General features: G+C 53.9%; 2 protein-coding genes across 3 annotated transcripts; one reads left to right on the top strand and one right to left on the bottom strand.

The window, feature by feature from the left end:
• Positions 1–112: 112 nt before the first annotated feature.
• Positions 113–9335, top strand: ABI3 (ABI family member 3). 2 transcript variants are annotated; one of them, XM_068978382.1, is made up of 8 exons: positions 113–408; positions 4509–4658; positions 5754–5930; positions 7375–7460; positions 7649–7744; positions 7903–8030; positions 8561–8695; positions 8980–9335. In XM_068978382.1, exons 1-8 carry the CDS (start codon positions 292–294, stop codon positions 9141–9143), a joined length of 1053 nt encoding a protein of 350 aa, XP_068834483.1. In that variant the 5' UTR covers positions 113–291; the 3' UTR covers positions 9144–9335. The 2 variants fall into 2 exon arrangements, with proteins under 2 accessions (XP_068834483.1, XP_068834482.1); XM_068978381.1 differs by having other exon boundaries at positions 4509–4676.
• A 1328-nt stretch (positions 9336–10663) lies between these two features.
• Positions 10664–13217, bottom strand: PHOSPHO1 (phosphoethanolamine/phosphocholine phosphatase 1). Its single transcript, XM_068979062.1, has 2 exons — positions 13173–13217; positions 10664–11422 (listed from the first exon to the last, which is right to left on the bottom strand). Exons 1-2 carry the CDS (start codon positions 13215–13217, stop codon positions 10664–10666), a joined length of 804 nt encoding a protein of 267 aa, XP_068835163.1.
• Positions 13218–19547: the final 6330 nt, after the last annotated feature.

Here is a 19547-nt window from a genome sequence, read left to right as displayed (position 1 = left end):
CACAGCCGCCCCAACCTTGGCTTCCTCTGCTAGGAGGGATTGGGGGGCTGGGCCCCCCCCATTTTCTCCCTTCCTCTGGGCAGGGGACAGAGTGGCACAGGCTCAGAGAGTGGGGACTAACTTCCTCTTGTCCCCGTATGAGCATGCCTGCCCCTTGCTAGCAGGTTTGGGTCTTTCACGAAGAGGAAACCAAAAGCTGTGAGAGGGAGGGAAGGCAGAGCAACCAATCAAGGGCAGAGTGAGGTGCAAAACCGGCAGGCTCCCCGGGGAGCCGGGCAGAGGCCAGGGGCCATGGCGGAGCTACAGCAACTGCAGGAGTTTGAGATCCCCACGGGCCGGGAGGCCCTGAGGGGCAACCACAGCGCCCTGCTTCGAGTCGCGGACTACTGCGAGGACAACTACGTGCAGGTAAGTGGAGCGGGTGCAGGCCTGGCACCGCAGCCCCCCAGAGGCCCAGAGCCCACCCTGACAGGTGCTGGGCCTGGGCATTGGCTGAGCTATCCTCCCACTCCAGGTCGGCTTCATCCCAGGCCCTTAAATTCTCATGCTGACGCGTGTTCCCAGGGCCTTCTGTACTCCTCTTTCCCAGAGCCTCAGAGATGCCCAGGGAAGGCAGTGCTACCCCATCCTGCTATAGGCTTCACCCCAGGCTCCTCTCCTTCCGAACCTCCCGCTCAGATCCAGAGGCCTAAAGACTTGTCCTCACACACCTGTTGGTGCCATCATTCCATGTTCATGCTGGCTCTAGGTGAGACTTCAGAAGAACTTCCCAAACATTGTCTTGAACTTGAGATGGACAAGAGAAAACTATCCCTGATATCTGAGGGAGAGCTGAGAGATGTCCCACTATGTTGGGTTAAAGAGATGGAGTTTGACTCAGAGGCAGGGGGATGGACAATATGACGGCATGCAGCAGACTACCAGCAAAATGCAAGGAGAGTGGCATTTTAGAACAGTTTTCTAAATTGTGGGGTTGTCCCAGGACGGAGAGTAGGTGCTTGGATGAACACAAGAGGACAGCCTTTATAACAGCCTTGTGAGACAGTATCATTATTCCTGTTTCATAGATGAAGAGACAGCAGTTCAGGGAGGTAAGGTGACTTGTCCAAGGTCACATTGCTTGGCAATGGCAGAGCTGGGCATCAGCCTAGCCTTCCTGACTTCTGAAGCTGAACCCTCTCCTCTCTGCCTTTCCCTCTCTGACATGCTGTATGATTTTAAGACAGTTTATTTGCACTGGGACCTCCCAGCTCCGTAGGAGTGAGTGTTGAAAACAAATAAATAAATAAAAGGAGAAAATGCTTATGAGAAAATGGCAGCTTAAAGAGAGATAATGGTAACAGCAGTTAAAGTGCTTTGCACCTGAACTGGCTTCATTGCTCCCTTCAGTCCTCACCCAAGACTGTGAGGTGAGGACCACTCCCACTTCACAGCCAGGAGGCTGAGCTTCAGAAAGATTAACTTACTTTCCCAGGGTCTCCAAGCTAATGGTAGAACCCGGATTTGAACAAGCAACTTTGACTCCAGAGCATTCCCCCCCAAACCTCTAGTTGAAAATGCTACTCCCGCTGTAGATATTGAGTGACTGTGGGTACTGAAACTGAGCTGGAATGTGGCTTGTGAACTAGCTGCATTTCCCCAGCACTGGAAGGCAAGCTCCTCCTATGGACTAGGATGGAGGCCCTCCTTCCCATTCCTTCAATAACTTGCGCACATCTCAAAGCACTTCTGGGTGTGTTCTCACTTGCACACATGGTGTGCACACAGAAGTTGAGGTCAGAAAGACCTGAGTCCAATTTCCAGCTCCTGGACATGGGGCAAGTTTCCCTTGTGATTCTTATACCTTTCATCACAGTGTTCACATGGGTTAAACGTAATAATGTATTAGCACATTTAGCCCAGTGTTTCTCCCTTAAGAAGGGCAGGATAAATGGCAGCTGTTAAAATCATCAGCATCTTTCATCAGATGGATGAAAGACAAATATAGATATTCAAAGTTAATTCTAGTGAGGTGAAGCAGCCCTTGCAAAAACCCTCAGAGCATCAGAAGCCCTGACCCAGGTCAGAATCCTTGGATTTCAGCTTCCTTCATGCAGAACACTGACTACTAGACTACAGAGCCAGTTACCTTCCCTGACTTCTCCGAGCATTTTCTGAGGAGCAAATGCCTAGGAAGGATTTAGATGACTTCTCAAAATTGGTCTTAAATAAGACCTGGTTCCCACGATCTCCCCTCTTCCTCACACTGCCCCCTCCATCTCAAGCAGGTGTCAGGAAACCCTTGGGGAATGGGGGGGACAGGCTGGGGTCAACTGCAGAGTTCTCTGTCAGGGTCCATTGAGTTTGTAGACAGGGTAATTTGCATGATGAATAAATAGTCAGCCATGAAGATGGATCCCAGACCTTTGTTTCTCTAGACCTGACTTTGGGTTAAGACCAGAGCCAGGGGTCGGTAGATATCCAGGCTCTGTCCCCCCAGAGCTGGGCCCAAGCAGACATATTTCCTGTTTGGACCGACAGGAAAAATCCAGTGATGAATTCCACATGCCAGTCCAGGGAGGGGTGAGTACAACAGAGGCCAGCTAATACAGAGTAGTCACTGCTCCATCCTGGGCCTTCATTTCCTCATCTACTAAAGGACAGTCTTGAACTAGAATTAGACCTGTTATTCTTTCTGGGTTGATTTCTTTGCCTTTTCAAGGCACTCAGTTATGTATGTTGATGAGATGTAAATTGGATGCAAATAAGCAGTTCTTAGCCTCTCTGGAACAGAAAGGCATGGAGAAGCACCTGAGGGTCTGGTTCTGGGCCCACCCTTTGGTTCAAGTTTCATTGGGGCTACACTGGATGCTTCCAGGTCTCTTTGAGCACCCTGCTTGGATAGATTCTAGGTCTGTTCTCCACTATGGGCCCTGAGGAGCAACTGAAGGCCCTTAACAAGGAGACCTCAGGGTACAGCCTTACTGATCAGTCTGCTGGCCTCTCCCCAGACTTGCCCTGGATTGGCCCCTACCCTCGTGTCCCAACCTGAGATGAGGAAGCTGCCTGGGGAACCAAATGACTAGAGAAACAAACTCTCTTCAGTCTTCAGACACTCCCTGTCCACCCCACCACCACTGCCTGGAAGTGTGACCCTAGCCAGCACCGGGCACAGTGCCTGGCAGGCAGTAGGAAGATGGCCAGCAAGTGTTTGGGTTTGCATTCAACCCACTGATTAATTCACAAATGCATATTCATCAAGTTTCATCTGTATGTTGGGCACTAACTATTCCAGGATAGGATACAGAATAAAACAGATGAGCTCCCTTCGTTCTTAGGGCTTACATTCTAGTGTGTGTGGATGTGTGTGTGTGTGTGTGTGTGTGTGTGTGTGTGTGTGTGTGTGTATGGGGGGATAGATAATAATGTACATAGATAAAAAATTTCAGATGGTACTAAGTGCTATGAAGAAAACAGTAAATCTAATACAAAGTCAATACAGAGGGGGGCTAGGGGAGATCTTAGGGTGATGAGGGCAAGTGTCTCTGAAGACCTGAGTATAACAAGTGCAAAGGCCCTGAGGTACAAGCAATCTCAGCTTGATCAGGAACTGAGACCCAATAGCCAATGTGGCTGGAGGACCATGAGTGAGAGGGAGAGAGGAAGGGGATGAGGGTGAGGAGAAAAACAGGAGCCAGCCTTGTGGGACCCTATAAAGGCCCCGGTTATACAGGCTACACTTCCCTGGTGGCTCAGACAGTAAAGAATCTGCCTGCAATGCAAGAGGCCTGGGTTTGATCCCTGGGTCAGATTCCCTGGAGAAGGGAATGGCAACCCACTCCAGTATTCTTGCCTGGAAAATTCCACAGACAGAGAAGCCTGGTGGGCTACAGGCCATGGGGTCACAAAGAGTTGGACACAACTGAGCAACTAACACTTTCACTATATAAGCTACAGTTAGAAGTTGCTTTATTCTACCCCTCTGGGCTTCAGTTTCTTATCTATAAAATGGACCAAATTACTGGTTCCCAAACACCACCTTGCAGACCAGAGCTAAGCCAGGAGCTCAGGAGTCACGTAAGGAGCTTTCCAAGGTACAGATTCACTGGCTGCATGCCCAGGGGATTCTGGTTAGAAGGTCTGGGATGAGGGCCTGAGGTTGGTTGTTTGGTTTTCAAGTCCAATAATATCTTTTCCAGCCAGTGTTGACTTCCTCTTTCCTTTCTACTGTTCACCATTTATGATCCTCCTAAACAAAATATCTTCAGGAGGGTGGTAGGGCTAATCCTCAGTGTGACTATCTGAGAAGGGTATCTTTACCTCCCCTTGGACCCAGTTCCCAGGGCTGCAGATTCACTTTCCTAATACCCCTTGAGTCCTTCTTACTGCGTCGTTCTTATAGAAACCTCCTCAAACATCTGACGGTAATCGCCTTCTCCCAACTCAGCCCCCAACTTCTTTACACCCTATCCCATCCCAGCCCACAGCCAAGGACCCAGTGGAACATGCGAGGGCTGTGTGTATTTCAGGCCACCGACAAACGGAAAGCACTGGAGGAGACCATGGCTTTCACCACCCAGGCCCTGGCCAGCGTGGCCTACCAGGTGGGCAACCTGGCTGGACACACCCTGCGTATGCTGGATCTTCAGGCGGCTGCCCTGCGGCAGGTGGAAGCCCGCGTGAGCACACTGGGCCAGGTAAGAGCTGGGGAAATTCTGCTCGCCTCAGCCCCTAACTCTTCAGCCCCACCCGGACATCTGTAGCAAAATTTCTTTCCTGCCTTCCTCTACATCCAAATACCCACCTCTATCCCAGACAGTTGGCACTTGCCAAGCTTTTTGAGCTTCCTTGTGTCTCAGGGGTGGGCCTTGCTGCCCCTTTGGACCAGGAACTCCCTGATTGCAGAACTCTTTCTGAATTCCTTCCTACATGATAGAAAGTAGGCTCTCCCCATCACAGTGGCTACATAGCACAGAAAAGAGGCAAATGGACCCTGTTTTCATCTAAACACAGGCGGTGACTTTATAAATATCCCAAAGTCAGACTGCTTGCTTGGCAAGGTCATTCTCAGCCCTGGAAGCACTGCCATACCGCACAGCGCCCCACCCCATCTCGCGTATACACCCTTCTCCTTCCTTCCTGAATCCTTGGCCGAGGAATTACCCCATAAACCACATGCACAAAGTTACACGTCAGCCTGGCCTGTGCATCACTCACATGTTCAGCGTGAGTGTGTCTTTTTCTCTCACCCCAGCAGATTGAAGTTCCCACCCTCTCAGAGATGTAGGTTTCTCCAAAGAACATTACAAGAGGAAGTTGATTCGCTTGTATTGTCCCCCAAGGCAACCCATTCCAGCATTCTTGCCTGGAGACTCTCAGGGACAGAAGCCTGGTGGGCTGCCTTCTATGGGGTCGCACAGAGTTGGATGCGACTGACGTGACTTAGCAGCAAGAGGGAGAGCTGGATCAGCCACGATTCTCCACGTTACCTCCCTCTGCTCCCAAACTGGCCCAGTCTCTTCCCAGCACCCCTTAAGGATGCTGTGTTTTCTCTTTTCCTCTGGTTCCTGCTCAGCTAATAATAGCTCTTGTTCTCTTCCACTGGAAGTTGCTCCAAAGTGGCTCCATCCTCTCCTGGCAACTCTTATCCCAAATGCTATGCGACCTTAGGGACAAAACTCACTCTTTCTCCGCACCTCGCTGCCTCCCATGGCCTCCCCCGTCCCCAAAGTCTTAAGGGAAAGAGTGCTGTCACCTCCAACTCTGTCACACAGATGGTGAACATGCATATGGAGAAAGTGGCCCGAAGGGAGATCGGCACCTTAGCCACTGTCCAGCGGCTGCCTCCCGGCCAGAAAATCATCGCCCCTGAGAACCTGCCTCACCTCACGCCCTACTACCGGAGACCCCTCAACTTCAGTTGCCTGGATGACATTGGCCATGGGATCAAGGTAGAGAGAGGGGCCCTCCTCTTTCTCCACAGCACAGCCTCTGTTTTTTTAAGGCCACACCTCATGGGGATTTTGTTTCCCCAGTCCATGCCCCATGTAGTGGAAGCGCAGAGCCCTAACCACTGGGCCACCAGGGAAGTCCCCCACCCTCTTCTGCCTCATGACTCCCTTCTCTCTAGAGCCTCAGTTCTCTTCCAGGACCGTGTTCTCGTCCCACCCTGCAGCCCCTTTCCTTCCTCATTCCCTGAAGCCATCGCCCTAAGAGGCTCTGCTGCTCCCCATGGGGCCCCCTTATAGGAGAGGGGGCCCACCTTCTTCCTTTAAAATTCATCACGACCTTTCTTTTAATAACTGACCTTTCCCCTTATCACATGACCTGCTGACAACGCCACCTGGGCTCACACATACACACTTGTGGGTACAGGATGGGGGTGTGTGTGTGAAGGGGAAGAGCGGAGAGGGAAATGTCAGGGTGCATGAGAATGGTTCCCCAGCCACAGCAACTTCCTCTGTCTGGAGGTTTGAGGTCACTGTGCTGAACAGTCACCCAGAGTTGCTGTGGGGTGGGGAGGGCGGGGGATACAGGCACTCAAATGAGGACACGCTGAAGACTGGCGTTTTCTTCACAGCCCACCTTCTTCTGCGAGGTGGGAGAGGACACACCCTTAATCCCATTTTATCCATTCCTTGTCCCCACACGTCAACATTCCAGATGAGACTGGCTGCTCTCCTGTATCTAAACGGCCCCTTGATTTCCTTAACACATCTCCCTCCAAAACAGAAAGCACACTCCCTCCTTCAGTCGCCAGGCCCTCTTACCAGTAAGTTCTTCCTTTTATCCAACCTAAATTCTTTATGCCTGAGTTCAAGTCCCTTTTGTCTTGTCCCTAGGGGAGGATAGCAGAGGACATCATTCCTCAGGTACCTATTCTTGGGGAAACTCCATCACCAACTGAAGTGCTCTCTTGCACATGAGTTCACAGCTTGTCACTTGCACACTGTACATTCTGCTCCTCTCTGCCCTGAACTCCCCAAAGCCAGTTCCTCAGGCCCACGAAAATGACAGGTGGGAGGTTTCTACCTCAACCTCTACCCCCTCAGCCGTGGGCTGGAGTTGGGGCTTCTCAGAGTTAAGGCCCACAAAGCCGAGCGCTCAGCGTCTTTGGGTGAGAGTGGGGCTCAGCTGCTGAGGCCCTGCAAGAGGAAGTGGCCTTCAGATCCTGTCTGCCTGAGCCTATGGCAGATTTAAGGCCCGGTCTGCCAAGAGCAAGACTGAGAGGGGTGGGGTGGGAGAGCCGGCTGGGAAGTGGAAGTCGGCACTTGCTCTCCCTCCTCCCCACTCTCCCAGTTCTCGTCTGCCCCTCCCCCATTTCCTCTCTGGGATGGAGGGGCGCCGTTGCAGGCCCCTGTGGGTGTCAGCCCCCGCCCCCTGCTCCCCCCGCAGGATCTGAGCACGCAGCTGTCGCGGACCGGGACCTTGTCTCGTAAGAGCATCAAGGCACCTGCTACTCCCGCCTCCGCCACCCTAGGGTGAGGTCTCCCCACAGTCGTAACCTGCCCCGCCTCCTCTCCCTCCCCTCAACCAGAAACTACTCCCCACCACCCGCCCCTTCAAGCCAGGCGCCAAACTTCCTCCTCCGACAGCCCGCCTGCCCGAACCCCTGCTCGCCTGATGCCTTCTCCCTCGACGTCACTTCACCCCTATCTCCCCACCCCAGGAGAGCGCCCCGGATCCCCGAACCCGTGCAGCCCCCCGTGGTGCCCGACGGCAGACTCTCCGCAGCCTCCTCTGCCTCCTCACTGGCCTCGGCCTGGTGAGCCCCACAGGTTTTAGGTTGGGGCGGTCATGAAGGTGGATTAAGACCGCGGGCCACAAGGGCGGAGCTTGTGATTGAAGGGGCGGGGTCAGCTTGGGTACTGAGTAGGAAGTTGTCCCCCAACCTAGCAAAGCCCCTCTCTCTCTGGTCTTCAGCAGCGCCGAAGGTGTCGGTGGGGTCTCCATGGCCAAGGGGCAGGCAGCCCCCCCACCCCCTCCCCCTGTTGCCCCTGACTTCTTCCTGCTACCCCCTTCGTTGGAGAAACTGTCTTTGCCCCCACCGGGTAAGGAGCCCCGCCTCCTCCTATCTCAACGTTTGGGGTTGTTTTCTCACCTCTCGAGACTTCCCACCCCACCTCACCCTAGTTGGATCCAGCTGGGCCTATGTCAGTGAATACTTTGTCCAAGGTAGGACAGGAAGAAAGCAGAGGAAGCAAGCTAACATAATTGAGCCCCTGCTTTTTACCAAGTCAAGGCTTCTCATCCATTTTCTTGCGTAAATTTGACCGCTTAGGATCTTCACACTCCCATTCAACAGATGAAGAAACTGAGCCTGTGAAGTTAAATTAAGTGACTTGCTCAAGGCTTGCCCAGCCAAGTGGCAGAGTCTGATCACCATACACTGTTCAACACTGCTGTTTACTGAGCACCTACCACCCGCTAGAGGCACTGTGGGAGGAGCAGGATGAACAAGGGCTGCAGGCAGAGTGCATTGAATGGGTAGATCCCCGGGCCCTGCTCTCCAACAGTGAAGTTTCTTGGAGTGGATGGGGTTGCCTGTGTCACACTTGCAGCCTTTCTGCTTCTCTCCCAGCCCCAGAGCTGCCCATGCCCCTCGACCTGCCCCCTCCACCCCTGGATGTAGATGATCTGGAGCTGCCACCTCCACCCCCACCAGGCTTTGGGTCTGAAGAGCCCAGCTGGGTCCCTGATGCATACTTGGAGAAAGGTACTTGAGTCCTGGGACGGAAGGGCAACAGATCATGGGGTCAGGTTTCCCCCCACTCTTCTAGCCCAGAGCCATTCTCCCTTCCATTTGCAAAGGTGTGACCCTGTTATTCCTCACACACACCCACACAGAAAAGCAGCTGGCCTGATACTGAGTATTAGCTCAGCTGGGGAGGAGCCCAGGGCTTGGTAGAAGGCATCTCCTGCCCCAGTCCCCATGGTGCTCTCTAGAGTTCAGGGTGTAGGCCCCAGCATCCCACGGCACCCTCTCCTCTCTCCCTCCAGTGGTGACACTGTACCCATACACCCGCCAGAAGGACAACGAGCTCTCCTTCTCTGAGGGCACAGTAATCTGCATCACCCGCCGCTACTCTGATGGATGGTGTGAGGGTGTCTGCTCCGAGGGGTCTGGATTCTTCCCTGGGAACTATGTGGAGCCCATCAGCTGACAGCCTGGTCTCTGCGATGCCGATTCAGAGCACTGCCTTGAGTGAGCCTGAGTCCCACACCAAAGCCAGCTTCACTCAAGACTGGACCAGGCTTGCACACCTCTGGGCTGTTAACTGTTGTCTATCCCTTCCCCCCATTGCAGTGGGAGGGGGTCCTGGGAGAGGTACCCAGAAGCCTGCTAGAGACAGGAAAGAACTGGAAGCCAAGGTGTTTGGTGATCTTATCCACAGGAGACCCTTGGACCATGCAAGACAGGGTCTCCAGCTGCAAGTGCCAACTTGGAATAAAACTGGTGACCTCTTGATGATTGCCCTGCAGGGTGGGGTGCGAGGTGTGCCGAAAGATTGAAAGGTAACCCGGTTTTTAGGCTCCCGGGGACTGAGTCCCTTTGCCTGCCCTAAGCAGGAATATCTCCCGTCTCCTCCCTCCTTGAGCCCTCTCCATGAGACCCTTGTGCCACTCTGTGAAGACAGGCTGCACCCTGCTCTTTTGCCTGTTCCTTGCTTTATGAATTCAGTCTTGGTTCCCCAAACTGGACACTCCTCCAAGAGTGGAGCCCAGCTCCCTCACTTAAGTGGGGCTTTCTGAGAGACCATCTCACCCTCATCCCTCAGACTGCGGCGCGAGAGATCTCAGTCACCTCTGCCCCTTTTCCTCCTTTATAGCTCTGAAACACCAGAAGGGGAGGGGGTTGGGTTTCAGTGGCTCTGCTTTAAAACATCATGGCTTTCTGTTCCATACGGGAGGGGAGGGGTTCAGAGGGTCCAGTTGGAGGGGCGACTTTGGTTAAGTCCCTGGTTTCTTGCTGCATAGAAGAGGCTGGGGTGCGAGGAAGAGACGTCGTCGCGTTCTCTGAGGTCCCTGGCTGGCCGGACCCGAGCCCTGGACAGTGTACTACCTCATTCCACCACCAGGAGGCGACTGTTCCCTCTGGCATTTCTTCCTGCGGGAACGCTGACAGCGTGCGTGGGGGGAGGCAGGAGTGTAGTGTAGGGTCACAGAAGGTAAAGCAAGACCTAGGCCTGAGACTGGCGTCCGTGGAGAGCACCATCTCTCCGCGGGGAGTCCGGGGCTGAAGGGACGGGGAGAGGAATTTCAGGACCTGGGTCCCCCTGACAGAAGTCTAGGGGAAGGAAGTCATGCGGCCCAAGGCAACGGTTAATGAAACACAGTGGGAGACGTTCCTTCTCTACTCTGCCAGGCAACCCTTTCCTCCCAGTTGGGAGGGGACAAGGTTTTTGGAAAACACTGCTGCCTGCTTGGGTCTGCGCACCACCCTAGCGGGACCAAACCAGAATTCGCTGGCAGTGGAACTGGGGGAGACAGCCAAGCTGGGTTAACTGCATAGATGGGGACAGCTCCGAACTCTCTCCTCCAGCCCCCAAATGGACGAGCTCCGGATTCCGGAAATTCCCGGAGGGACCCACCAAAACGAAAGGGAAAGGGAATAATAAAACTAGGTTTGTCTTTCCCTGTCCCCAGCCCCCTTCCCGCCGGGCGCCCCCTGCAGGCCGCGTCCTCAGCACGTCTTCAGCACCTGTTGCAGATGGAGGCGCACTTCGGTGGCATTTTCCCAGGGTACCACGCTGGCGCGGAAGGAGCTGGGGTCAGCCTTCTGTGCCTCCTGGATAAGGCGGTGCATGGGGTAGCCGCGGCGAGGGAAGGCCACATCGCCACCGGCCAGCAGCCCCATGGGACAGAAGTCGTTGGCTCCGTCGCCCACGTAGAAAAGGCGCTCGAAGTGCACGCCGTCGTGGGCCCGCTCGCGCAGGTAGTCGCTGAGCACCTTGTGCTTGCACATGTTGGCGGGGCAGCGCGCGCAGCTGTGTGAGTGGAAGGGCCGCAGCGCCAGCAGCCCCCGAGCGTCGGGCCCGGAAGGGTTGCTGAAGATGCGGCGGAACAGGCCTTGGTGGCCGGCGGCGCGCAGCGCGCTCTCCACGCCAAAGGTGTTGGCGTCCGAGATGAGAATAACCTCAAAGCAGGAACCCTGCTTGGCCACAAACTGCAGCAGTTCGCCCATGCCGGGCGATAGCGGGATGGACTCGTAGACAGCGCGCAGGTCTCGCGGCCGCACGCCCTGGTCGCCCAGGTACTGGAAGACGCGCTGCATGTACTCGTTGTAGAAGCCCTCGCGGTAGGTGGCACGCAGGCTCTCCGGGAGCCGCTGGCCCGGCGCCACGCGCACGATCGAGTCGTCGCTGTTTTCGTCCACGATAGTCTCATCAAAGTCGAAGGTCAGGAGGAAGCGCGGCGAGCCCTGCGCAGCCATCCCGCCGTCCTGGGAGCAGGGGAGAGAGGAGCAGGAGGAGGAGGGAGCAAGCGAGAGGGGGCGCGGCAGGAGCCGACCCGGGAGAGGCAGGTTAGAGGGCCACGGCCAGAGATGCTGGCACATCGAAGACCTGAGGAGGACCCAAGGCTGGTTAGGCTGGTTAAGCAACGCCGGCGTCCCAACCCCTGCCTTCCCTGTCCACCCTCTTGCACTTCTGTGTTAACTGCTCTGGGGTTTATCCTCAGGGGACCATCCTCCTGAACCCTGAAGGGCTTCTTTGGCACCTTTCTTCTACTCTCATCTGGGGCCATGGGGGCTTAACCAAGGTTCAGGAGAGTGGAAGAGTGGAAGAGCAGCTTCCAAGGAGTCACGCCGTTGGGAAGGTTTCTGGACTAGACCATTCTAGAGACTTCCAGTGACCCCTTGCTGGTGGTGGACACAGGGAAGGTGGGAGGGACTCTCCACTCCTCTTCCCTATTCATTCATTCATTCAACTGGAGCAGATCTGTCATTCCACTTTTCAGCCATGTAGAGCCGATGGCTTGTAGGACTGTGATGGACAGTAGAAACCAGGGAAGACTTGTTGGCACTACCCAAGGCATGTGGGCAATCAGTGCCAGACCTGGAGAGTGAGGTGCCTGGGCTTCCGCATTGGCCAGAGAACTGGATTTTAGCTCTTGGAGGAACCAGTTAGGTGGACTGACCACCCAAAATCCAGGCAGGGTGTGTGAGCTGCTTCCAGCCAGGTGGCCCTGGGCAGGGGTCCAAGGATGGGACACAACTTCTCTGGGGAGTTTCAGGGCCCTGTCTGACAGCTCATCACTAATCACTTGCCAGTTCCCTGGGAGGAACTTGTCAGCGGATGGGGTTTCTGCCAGAGTCCGAAGCAAGCAGGCAGCAGGAGAAGCAGTGGGACTTGGGGAAGTAGGAGTCTCCCGCACCAGGCCACGACATACCTGGGAGATGGGTAAGGAAGAGGAAAGAGAGCAGCAGAGGCTGAGAAGGCAGAAGGAGAGGGAGTGGGGGCATGGCTGGGGTGGAGGGGATGAGGAAGGGCTGGGGAAGAAGAGGGCCAGGAGGACGTCATGCTAGGGGAGCACAGGGCAGAAGGGACAGGAAGAGTAGGGGTGGGGAGCTCCAGGAAGTCAAGACCTTGGGATGGTCATGTTAATGGGGGATAAGGGAGAGGATGCTGGGCAACATGGCAAGGGTGAGGGCATGAAGGCAAGCATGTGGAGAGCAGAAGCCCTCTGCAGCTTGCCCCTGCCCCAGAGGGACAGCAAGCAGACTGCACAGCTTCCAAGTATCACTGTGCTGTCTTCTCCCTCTCAACATTCCACCCCAATTAGTTGAGACAAAACACTCCTCTTTCTAGTTTCTTCCTAACTCCCTTTCCAATATTCCTGTGATGTTTACAGCCTGGCACATCCTGTAAAATGGAAGTCCAAGGCTCCTAACTTCTGAGTTGGGATTTGAACCTGGCTATCTGCCTCCCTAAACAGAACTGTCCCTTCAATTTCATGCAGTCACTCTCTGGTCTCACCAACATCTATCTGAGTTTCAGTGGCCCAGGATTCCTGGAGTTGAGGATATAGAGCACCAGGGACCCATGCTTGGGATGGAAGCTTTCAGGGATTAGTGGAGGCTCAACAGAGGTGAGAGCAGGCTTAAAAGAGGCTGGATAGGGCTCCTCCCACCCCATGATGGGAACATGGAGCTGAGGCCTCATCCTAAGAGACCCCTGGAGGGACCCACTTACCCGAGACAGGCATCGGAGGCCAGCAACTGGAAAACACCCGCTCATTGTCAGTACATCACCCTGAGCACCACCTGTAGGGATTGTTGGCCTCCAGCCGTCAGTCCAGAGCTCCTGACAACCATACAAGGTCCGTGTGAGGGTGCCCGGTCAGGTGGTGTTGTTTCTACCACCAACATCCACCTGATCCTATCCCCTCTCCTGAGCCTCAGGAACCACTTGGTAAAAATAGCCCATCAAATAAGCTAAGGACCACAAGGCCCTTGCTAGGCATCCTCTTAACAATCCCTCATGATGCTGGAAAGGTTACAGATATTATTGAAGACCTAGAAAGGGTAACCAACTTGTACAAACATCACCCACTATATATGGCAGAGACAGATCTCAAAACCAGATCTCAGAGTCTGAGACCAGTGTTTTTTTTTCTCTATATGTTCATTGCCCCTTTCTTGTGTATGGTTCATCATGGTTTACAAATCAGCTTCACTTATACTCTGTCCTTGCTCATCACAATTCCATGGATTCAGCAGATGAAAAGGACTCAGAGATTAAATAACTTGCCCAAGGCTACGACGTTTCCTTGGGGCAAAGCCTGGTTTGTGAACTCCTGGCCACAGCCTTGCCTGCCCTCTGTCCTCAAAAAGGAAGAGGCAGATGCCCAGGGATGGGCATCCACTGCAGCTGGAGGGCTAGGACCCCTGGGTACCACAGGTGATCTAGGACTGTCTCACTCCCTGGTGCTTCTAGAGACTGGCAGTCCGCCAGGAGTCAGGTTGAAATTTCTGCCAGATTTTGCTATGTGACTTTGGGGACAGGATTCGGCTTCATGGGGGCTTCACCAATGCTGCTTCAAACCTACAAGTCCCAGTTGCTGCCCTCCACCCTGGGTTTAAATGAGAGACTCGATGCAGCTGGGACACAGCTGGACCGAGACTGTGAGCCAGGAGACTAGACCGGGGAAGGAGCAAAGGTCTGGCTGGCTGCTGCCCTCTGGTGGTGAGAGTGGGTGACACTGGGTACCCCTCTGACTTTGTCAAGGTGACTCTCCCCAGACCATCCCAGGACAGCAAGGAGAAGCAACAGCTTCTCAAGAAAGAGACGGGGACTTCGCAGGAGCAGGGCACCAGTTAGAGGAAGGGCTCCCTCCATCTTGAGGTACCCCATCTGTCCCCACTCCCTGGCTACACATGCAATGTGGATTTCAGCCTTTTCCCTAAGAATGTGTAGTCTAGGAATCTAGTTGTGGACAAAGCTGAATGGGACAGTGGGCAAAAAGAGGGAAGGGATTGGGAGAGGAGACACAGGTCAAAAATATGGGAGAGAAGGGGAGGGAGGCATGTGAGGTAAAAGAAGGGCATGTTTGGGGGGTTAGAGGTGGAAGGGCTCTCCCAGGTCCCATCTAGATGGACTTTCAGCCTTCCAGAATCCTGGCTGATATCACATGTCCCCCAGGGGACAGGTGAGTCCAAAGAGGAAAGGTCAAAGGATGCCACACCCCTTGTAAAAACAAACATGGACAGACACATGCCAGAATGATATGAAGATAAAAGGATCTCCAGGAATCACCCAGAGACCAGCTTTCATTTCTTTGCCCTTGATTCTTTTTTTTTGTTTTAATTTGGTGGAATAGTCTACTTGTTTTTAATCATGTTCAAAACTTCTCAGCAAAAGTTAGGTTCTTTTCATCTAATACTAGTATTCAGGGAAACCAGATTGTTGGTGAGTTGCCCTTGTTTTAGTCCCTAGAGGTCTTCCCGTCGAAACTGAGAAAGCCATGCTGCAACACCCACCCCTAGCCCACAGTAGTCAGAGGCACCCCAGGCCCCGCTGAAATCTGGCTCTTGGGACATTCAGAGAGGTCACTCACCTCTGGAAGCTTTCTCCTGAGTGATTGAATCCTCTTGTGGTCACCGAATAGGAAAAGGGGGACAGGACCTCTGAGCTTTTCCAGCAGGCTAGAGCAAACGACAGAAGGGTTTCATTGGGCTGGCAGGGAGTCCATATTCTAGTTCTACCTAAAACCAGTGTTTCCCCCACCCCCACACTGGCCCCTCGCACCCCTGCACCTTTTTACACAAGTGCTGTTACATTATATCCATGGGAATAGGATGGGAGGACACCTTTGGGATGGGGAAACAGAGTTTGAAAATTCCCATTAATGGATGGTTGGAGGCCACAGGGCAGTGTTCCACAAGAAACTGCAGGATAAGGATGTGGCAAGGGCAAGGATCCCAGAAATACTACAGTAACAAGTCCTCTGCTTAAGACTAGGTTTCCTAGCATCAATCACTAGAAATCACTTTCCACCACTAAGGTGGAATTCTCCCCCTCCCCCAGACAGCACTCCCAACTTCACCATGGTTTCTTCCTTGGTCTCTTCCTTCACCACTAGCAGTGAATAAGAAAAACAAAAGCCCAGAGAGGTCAAGCTAACATCCTGGGTCACACAGCATCAGAATCAGGATTAGAACTAGAACTCAAGGGTCTCTGCTGCCTCTTGGGAAAACTGCAGCCAGAACTTCCTCTATTGCCTTGGAGACTCCCCTGGGTTGTGAGCTTGATGTCCTGACAGCTGGGTTGACGTCCTGGAGCTCTGGTGCCAGTGAGAAAGATAGGACCAGGAGTCACCTCTGTGTTTCCCTGCCTGGGTAGACAAGCTAGGAGGGGATCTTCAGTGGGCAAGGAGGTGGCAGCTGCTGGTGGAGTCTGGGGAGAGATATTTTTAGAGGTGGCTGGAAAGCAGGCACTCTGGCACACCCCCAGCTGGCCGGTGCTTCGCTCCAGTGCGGGGCGGCGGGGGGTGGTGGAGGGGGGACAGTTCGGGAGCCCAGGGGACTCGTGGGTGGCAGGGAGCAAGGAAGCACGGATTCCTTCGCCTTGTCTGTGTCGGGAATGGAGCGACAGCCAGACACCTAGTCCCTTGGGTAGGAGAGGAACTCATTTCTCTGCTCCAGCGACTCCCCTACGGACACGCGCGTGAAGGAGCGCTCTCAGACCCAGCGCAGCCCCCACCCCACGCTGGGACCCCAGCCTTCCCCTACCTCGGCGAGTCGAGGACTCACGTGGGGAGCGGCGGCGGCAGAGGTCTGTCCCGGCTGAGTTTGGAGTGTGAAGAGTAGGGGGACACGGGCTAGCTGAGGTATTTGGGCTCAGGATGGAGCAAGGGGTGCTTACAGGAATTGGAGGGGATGCGGTGTCTTATCCACCCCCGGATTTCTGGGCTTCGGCTATCACGAGTCCCTCCAGTCCGGAGGGGCCGTGGATGATATGCGTCTGGGCCGTCCCCTCCACTTGCCCCCCATCCCCCCGGGCCGCCGCCGCGTCCCCTTTAAATACCCGGGAGCCGGAGCCGGAGCCGCGGCTGGCGCTGCGGCTGCCGCAGCACCGGAGCCCACCGCAGTCTCCGCACGTCACAAGCGGTTGTCCAATCACAGCGGCGTCGGAGCACATCAAAGGGGCGGGCCGCCGGTAGGCCACGCCTCCCGGGTGCTCCACAGGCTCCCGGAGCGCGAGCGAAGGTGGGATTGGGCGCCGCCGGGAAGGGTAGGAGGGTGAAGATGTAGTGCATCCCTTCAGAGGAGCGTGGGTGGGGGGCACCCTCATTAGAGCGGCTGCTGGGCTCTAGGTAAGTCCCGCCCACACACCTGGAGGGGCCAGGGCAATGGACTTTCTCCACCCCCGCCTCCAGAGCTCAGATCCCCCGGACTTGCAAAAATGCACTCCCACCTCCAGCCCTCATTCTGTTCTGCGCTCCTAAGCCCGAGGGCAGGCTTCGGCTGACCCCGCCCAGGGAAAAGCAGTTCCTCTCCCGTGTGCGCAAAGCTGGACTGGCTGGGTGCCCTCTGCCCTCCAGGCGCAGTCGCTTCGCCCCGCTACTTGGGACCCTGGCCCCGGTTACAGGTTACAGAGGCCTTGCGGACTTTCCCGCTCTCCTATCCTGTATACACTGAGTTGGGGACCAGACTCTGCCCCTTTGCAAGTAGCGTTGTAAATAAAAACCCTGACTTTCTCCTGCTTCTTGAGTCCTTTCCCGGCCACACCCGCTCCACCCTTATGCCCTCCCACCCTGGTGAGGAGTAGAGATCATCTTTAGAGAGGAAAGAAATTTACTGAGAACACACTATGAACCCTGTGTAGTACTAGGTCACAGCACTTAACGGTTGAATGTTGACAGCAGGAGAAATTGAGTTCAAACCCCCGCACAGCTAACTCAAACGGGGTCACAACGGGACTGTGTTAGCTAGGAAGAAGGTGGGCACCCCTTGCCTGGGTCTAACTTCAGTCCTCCCTAGTCTCCCTGGCTCCACTCTTGGAAGAAGAGAAGGAGCGAATGCAAAGGGCCTGAGTCATCTGGGAGCTGGTAAGGCTGGAAACCAGAGGTAGCAGGGTCAGTCAGGGAGTACCCTAATCTCTGTGCCAAGGGCTAGGGGTTCACCGATGAACAGGACAAATGTGTGCCATGCTTCCATATATACAAAAGGAAACAAACGCTTTAAAGCTCCAAACCTGACCCTTGACACTCTTACCAGTAACTCCCAGTGTCCCAGCTCCTTCAACTGATTGGCTGCTTCACTGCATCTCACATCCCTGTCTTCACACCTCACCTTTTTCTCTTGCTCTCCTGTTGGGGCCCTCTCCTCCTAAGGACCACGTCCACCCCATTTGCTGAAGGAGCTCAGCCTGGACATCATCTCTTGCCCTGTTATGCATCCTGCAGCCCCTTTCATTATACTGACCACATGTGTACTAACAGACCACGTAGTAGATGCCACAAGTGTAAGCACATAGGGTAGGGGGGCCCCAGAGAAGGAGATCAGGCATGGCCTTCTTGACATGAGAGGCCACTTTTTTTTTTTTTTGAGAGGCCATTTTTTCCTAAGCCATTTTGCGATCTTAGCCTGGCCACAATGATTATCACTGATAGGTCTCAGTAATTAATGAGCTTAAGGAAAGAACACAGGAAAAGCAGTCAAGAAAAAATAGTTCAGTGATAAAACAGAGTCCAAGTTCCTCCTCAAGGGATACATAGCAATCTGATACATATCTTTGAGTTCTGCAGGAACTATGGCCCCAACCCAGGTGGAGGATGGAATGATGGTGTTGACCCTTCTGACTTAAATCAAGTAAAGCTTGAACTCTGTTGACATTTGCCCCAACTCTATGCTGAATCTCCTCTGCTCAAGCCCCTTCATGAATACTCATATACCAGACAAACCCCTTCAAGAACACATGTACCCTTAGCTTAAAACTTCTCCAGTTTTGCTGATCAGAGAGACACTGCTTTGGGAAAGATCTCCTTGCTTGCTGTAAGTAATAAATCTTTCCTTCTTCCTCTCTTTGGCTTGATTGTGTCTAGTGGTTCCACACCCACCAAGAGTTTTCAGGTAACATATTTTTCCAGGTGTCAATTAATGGAATCCTTACCACTTTATGAAGTGGGCGCATGGCTTACTTTACTGTTGGGAAGTCAAGGCACAGAGTGCATCAAGAGCCAGGGCCACCCAGCTGGTGAATGGTGGCGCTGGGCCTCCAACCTAATTGCCTTAATCATCACCCCACACTATCCCTTCTCATTTAGTGTCTGCCACCCTGCTTCTCCTACAGGAGACATAAGGAGACCAAGTTCATCTTATTTCTTAATGTCTCCTAGTCCCTAGAATATCGGAGAAGGCAATGGCACCCCACTCCAGTACTCTTGCCTGGAAAATCCCATGGATGGAGGAGCCTGGTAGGCTGCAGTCCATGGGGTCACTGAGAGTCGGACACGACTGAGCGACTTCACTTTCACTTTTCACTTTCATGCATTGGAGAGGGAAATGACAACCCACTCCAGTGTTCTTGCCTGGAGAATCCCAGGGATGGGGGAGCCTTGGTGGGCTGCTATCTATGGGGTTGCACAGAGTTGGACACAACTGAAGCGACTTAGCAGTCCCTAGAATATAGACCCTGGCACCGTAGGCCTTGGATATTTGTTATTGGATGAAACAAATCCCCTGCTGTGTTCTTGTCTCAATGTTAGTGGTCGATTTGTGTTCCCTCCTTAACTCTTCACACCAGGGTCCCTTCAGATTTATTCCCTATTTACAACAGGAAATTAAGATCAGATGACTTGTCCAGGGTCACATGCTCCCAGGAGGCTCTTGATGCAATTAGCCCTTTTAATCTTGTTTCCAGATTCACCTCTGGGGCTGGGGGAGGGATGGACAGAGAACTTATTCTGTCAAGAAAGTAGAGAGAACTAGCTGGGAATACCAAAGCTCATGGCAGCTTCCTGCAAAGTGCCTTTGTGGAATAAACGTGGAAATTCCTAGTTCTCCCTACACTAACAATTTCAGGACACAAATCTATTTCTCTTTAAACTTTCTCCTCTCATCGTGC

This window comes from Capricornis sumatraensis, chromosome 8 (assembly GCF_032405125.1).
Source record: "Capricornis sumatraensis isolate serow.1 chromosome 8, serow.2, whole genome shotgun sequence".
Classification (NCBI taxonomy): Eukaryota; Metazoa; Chordata; class Mammalia; order Artiodactyla; family Bovidae; genus Capricornis; species Capricornis sumatraensis.
The sequence above is the reverse complement of the archived record's forward strand: the minus strand, read 5'-3'. Positions and strand labels throughout refer to the sequence as shown.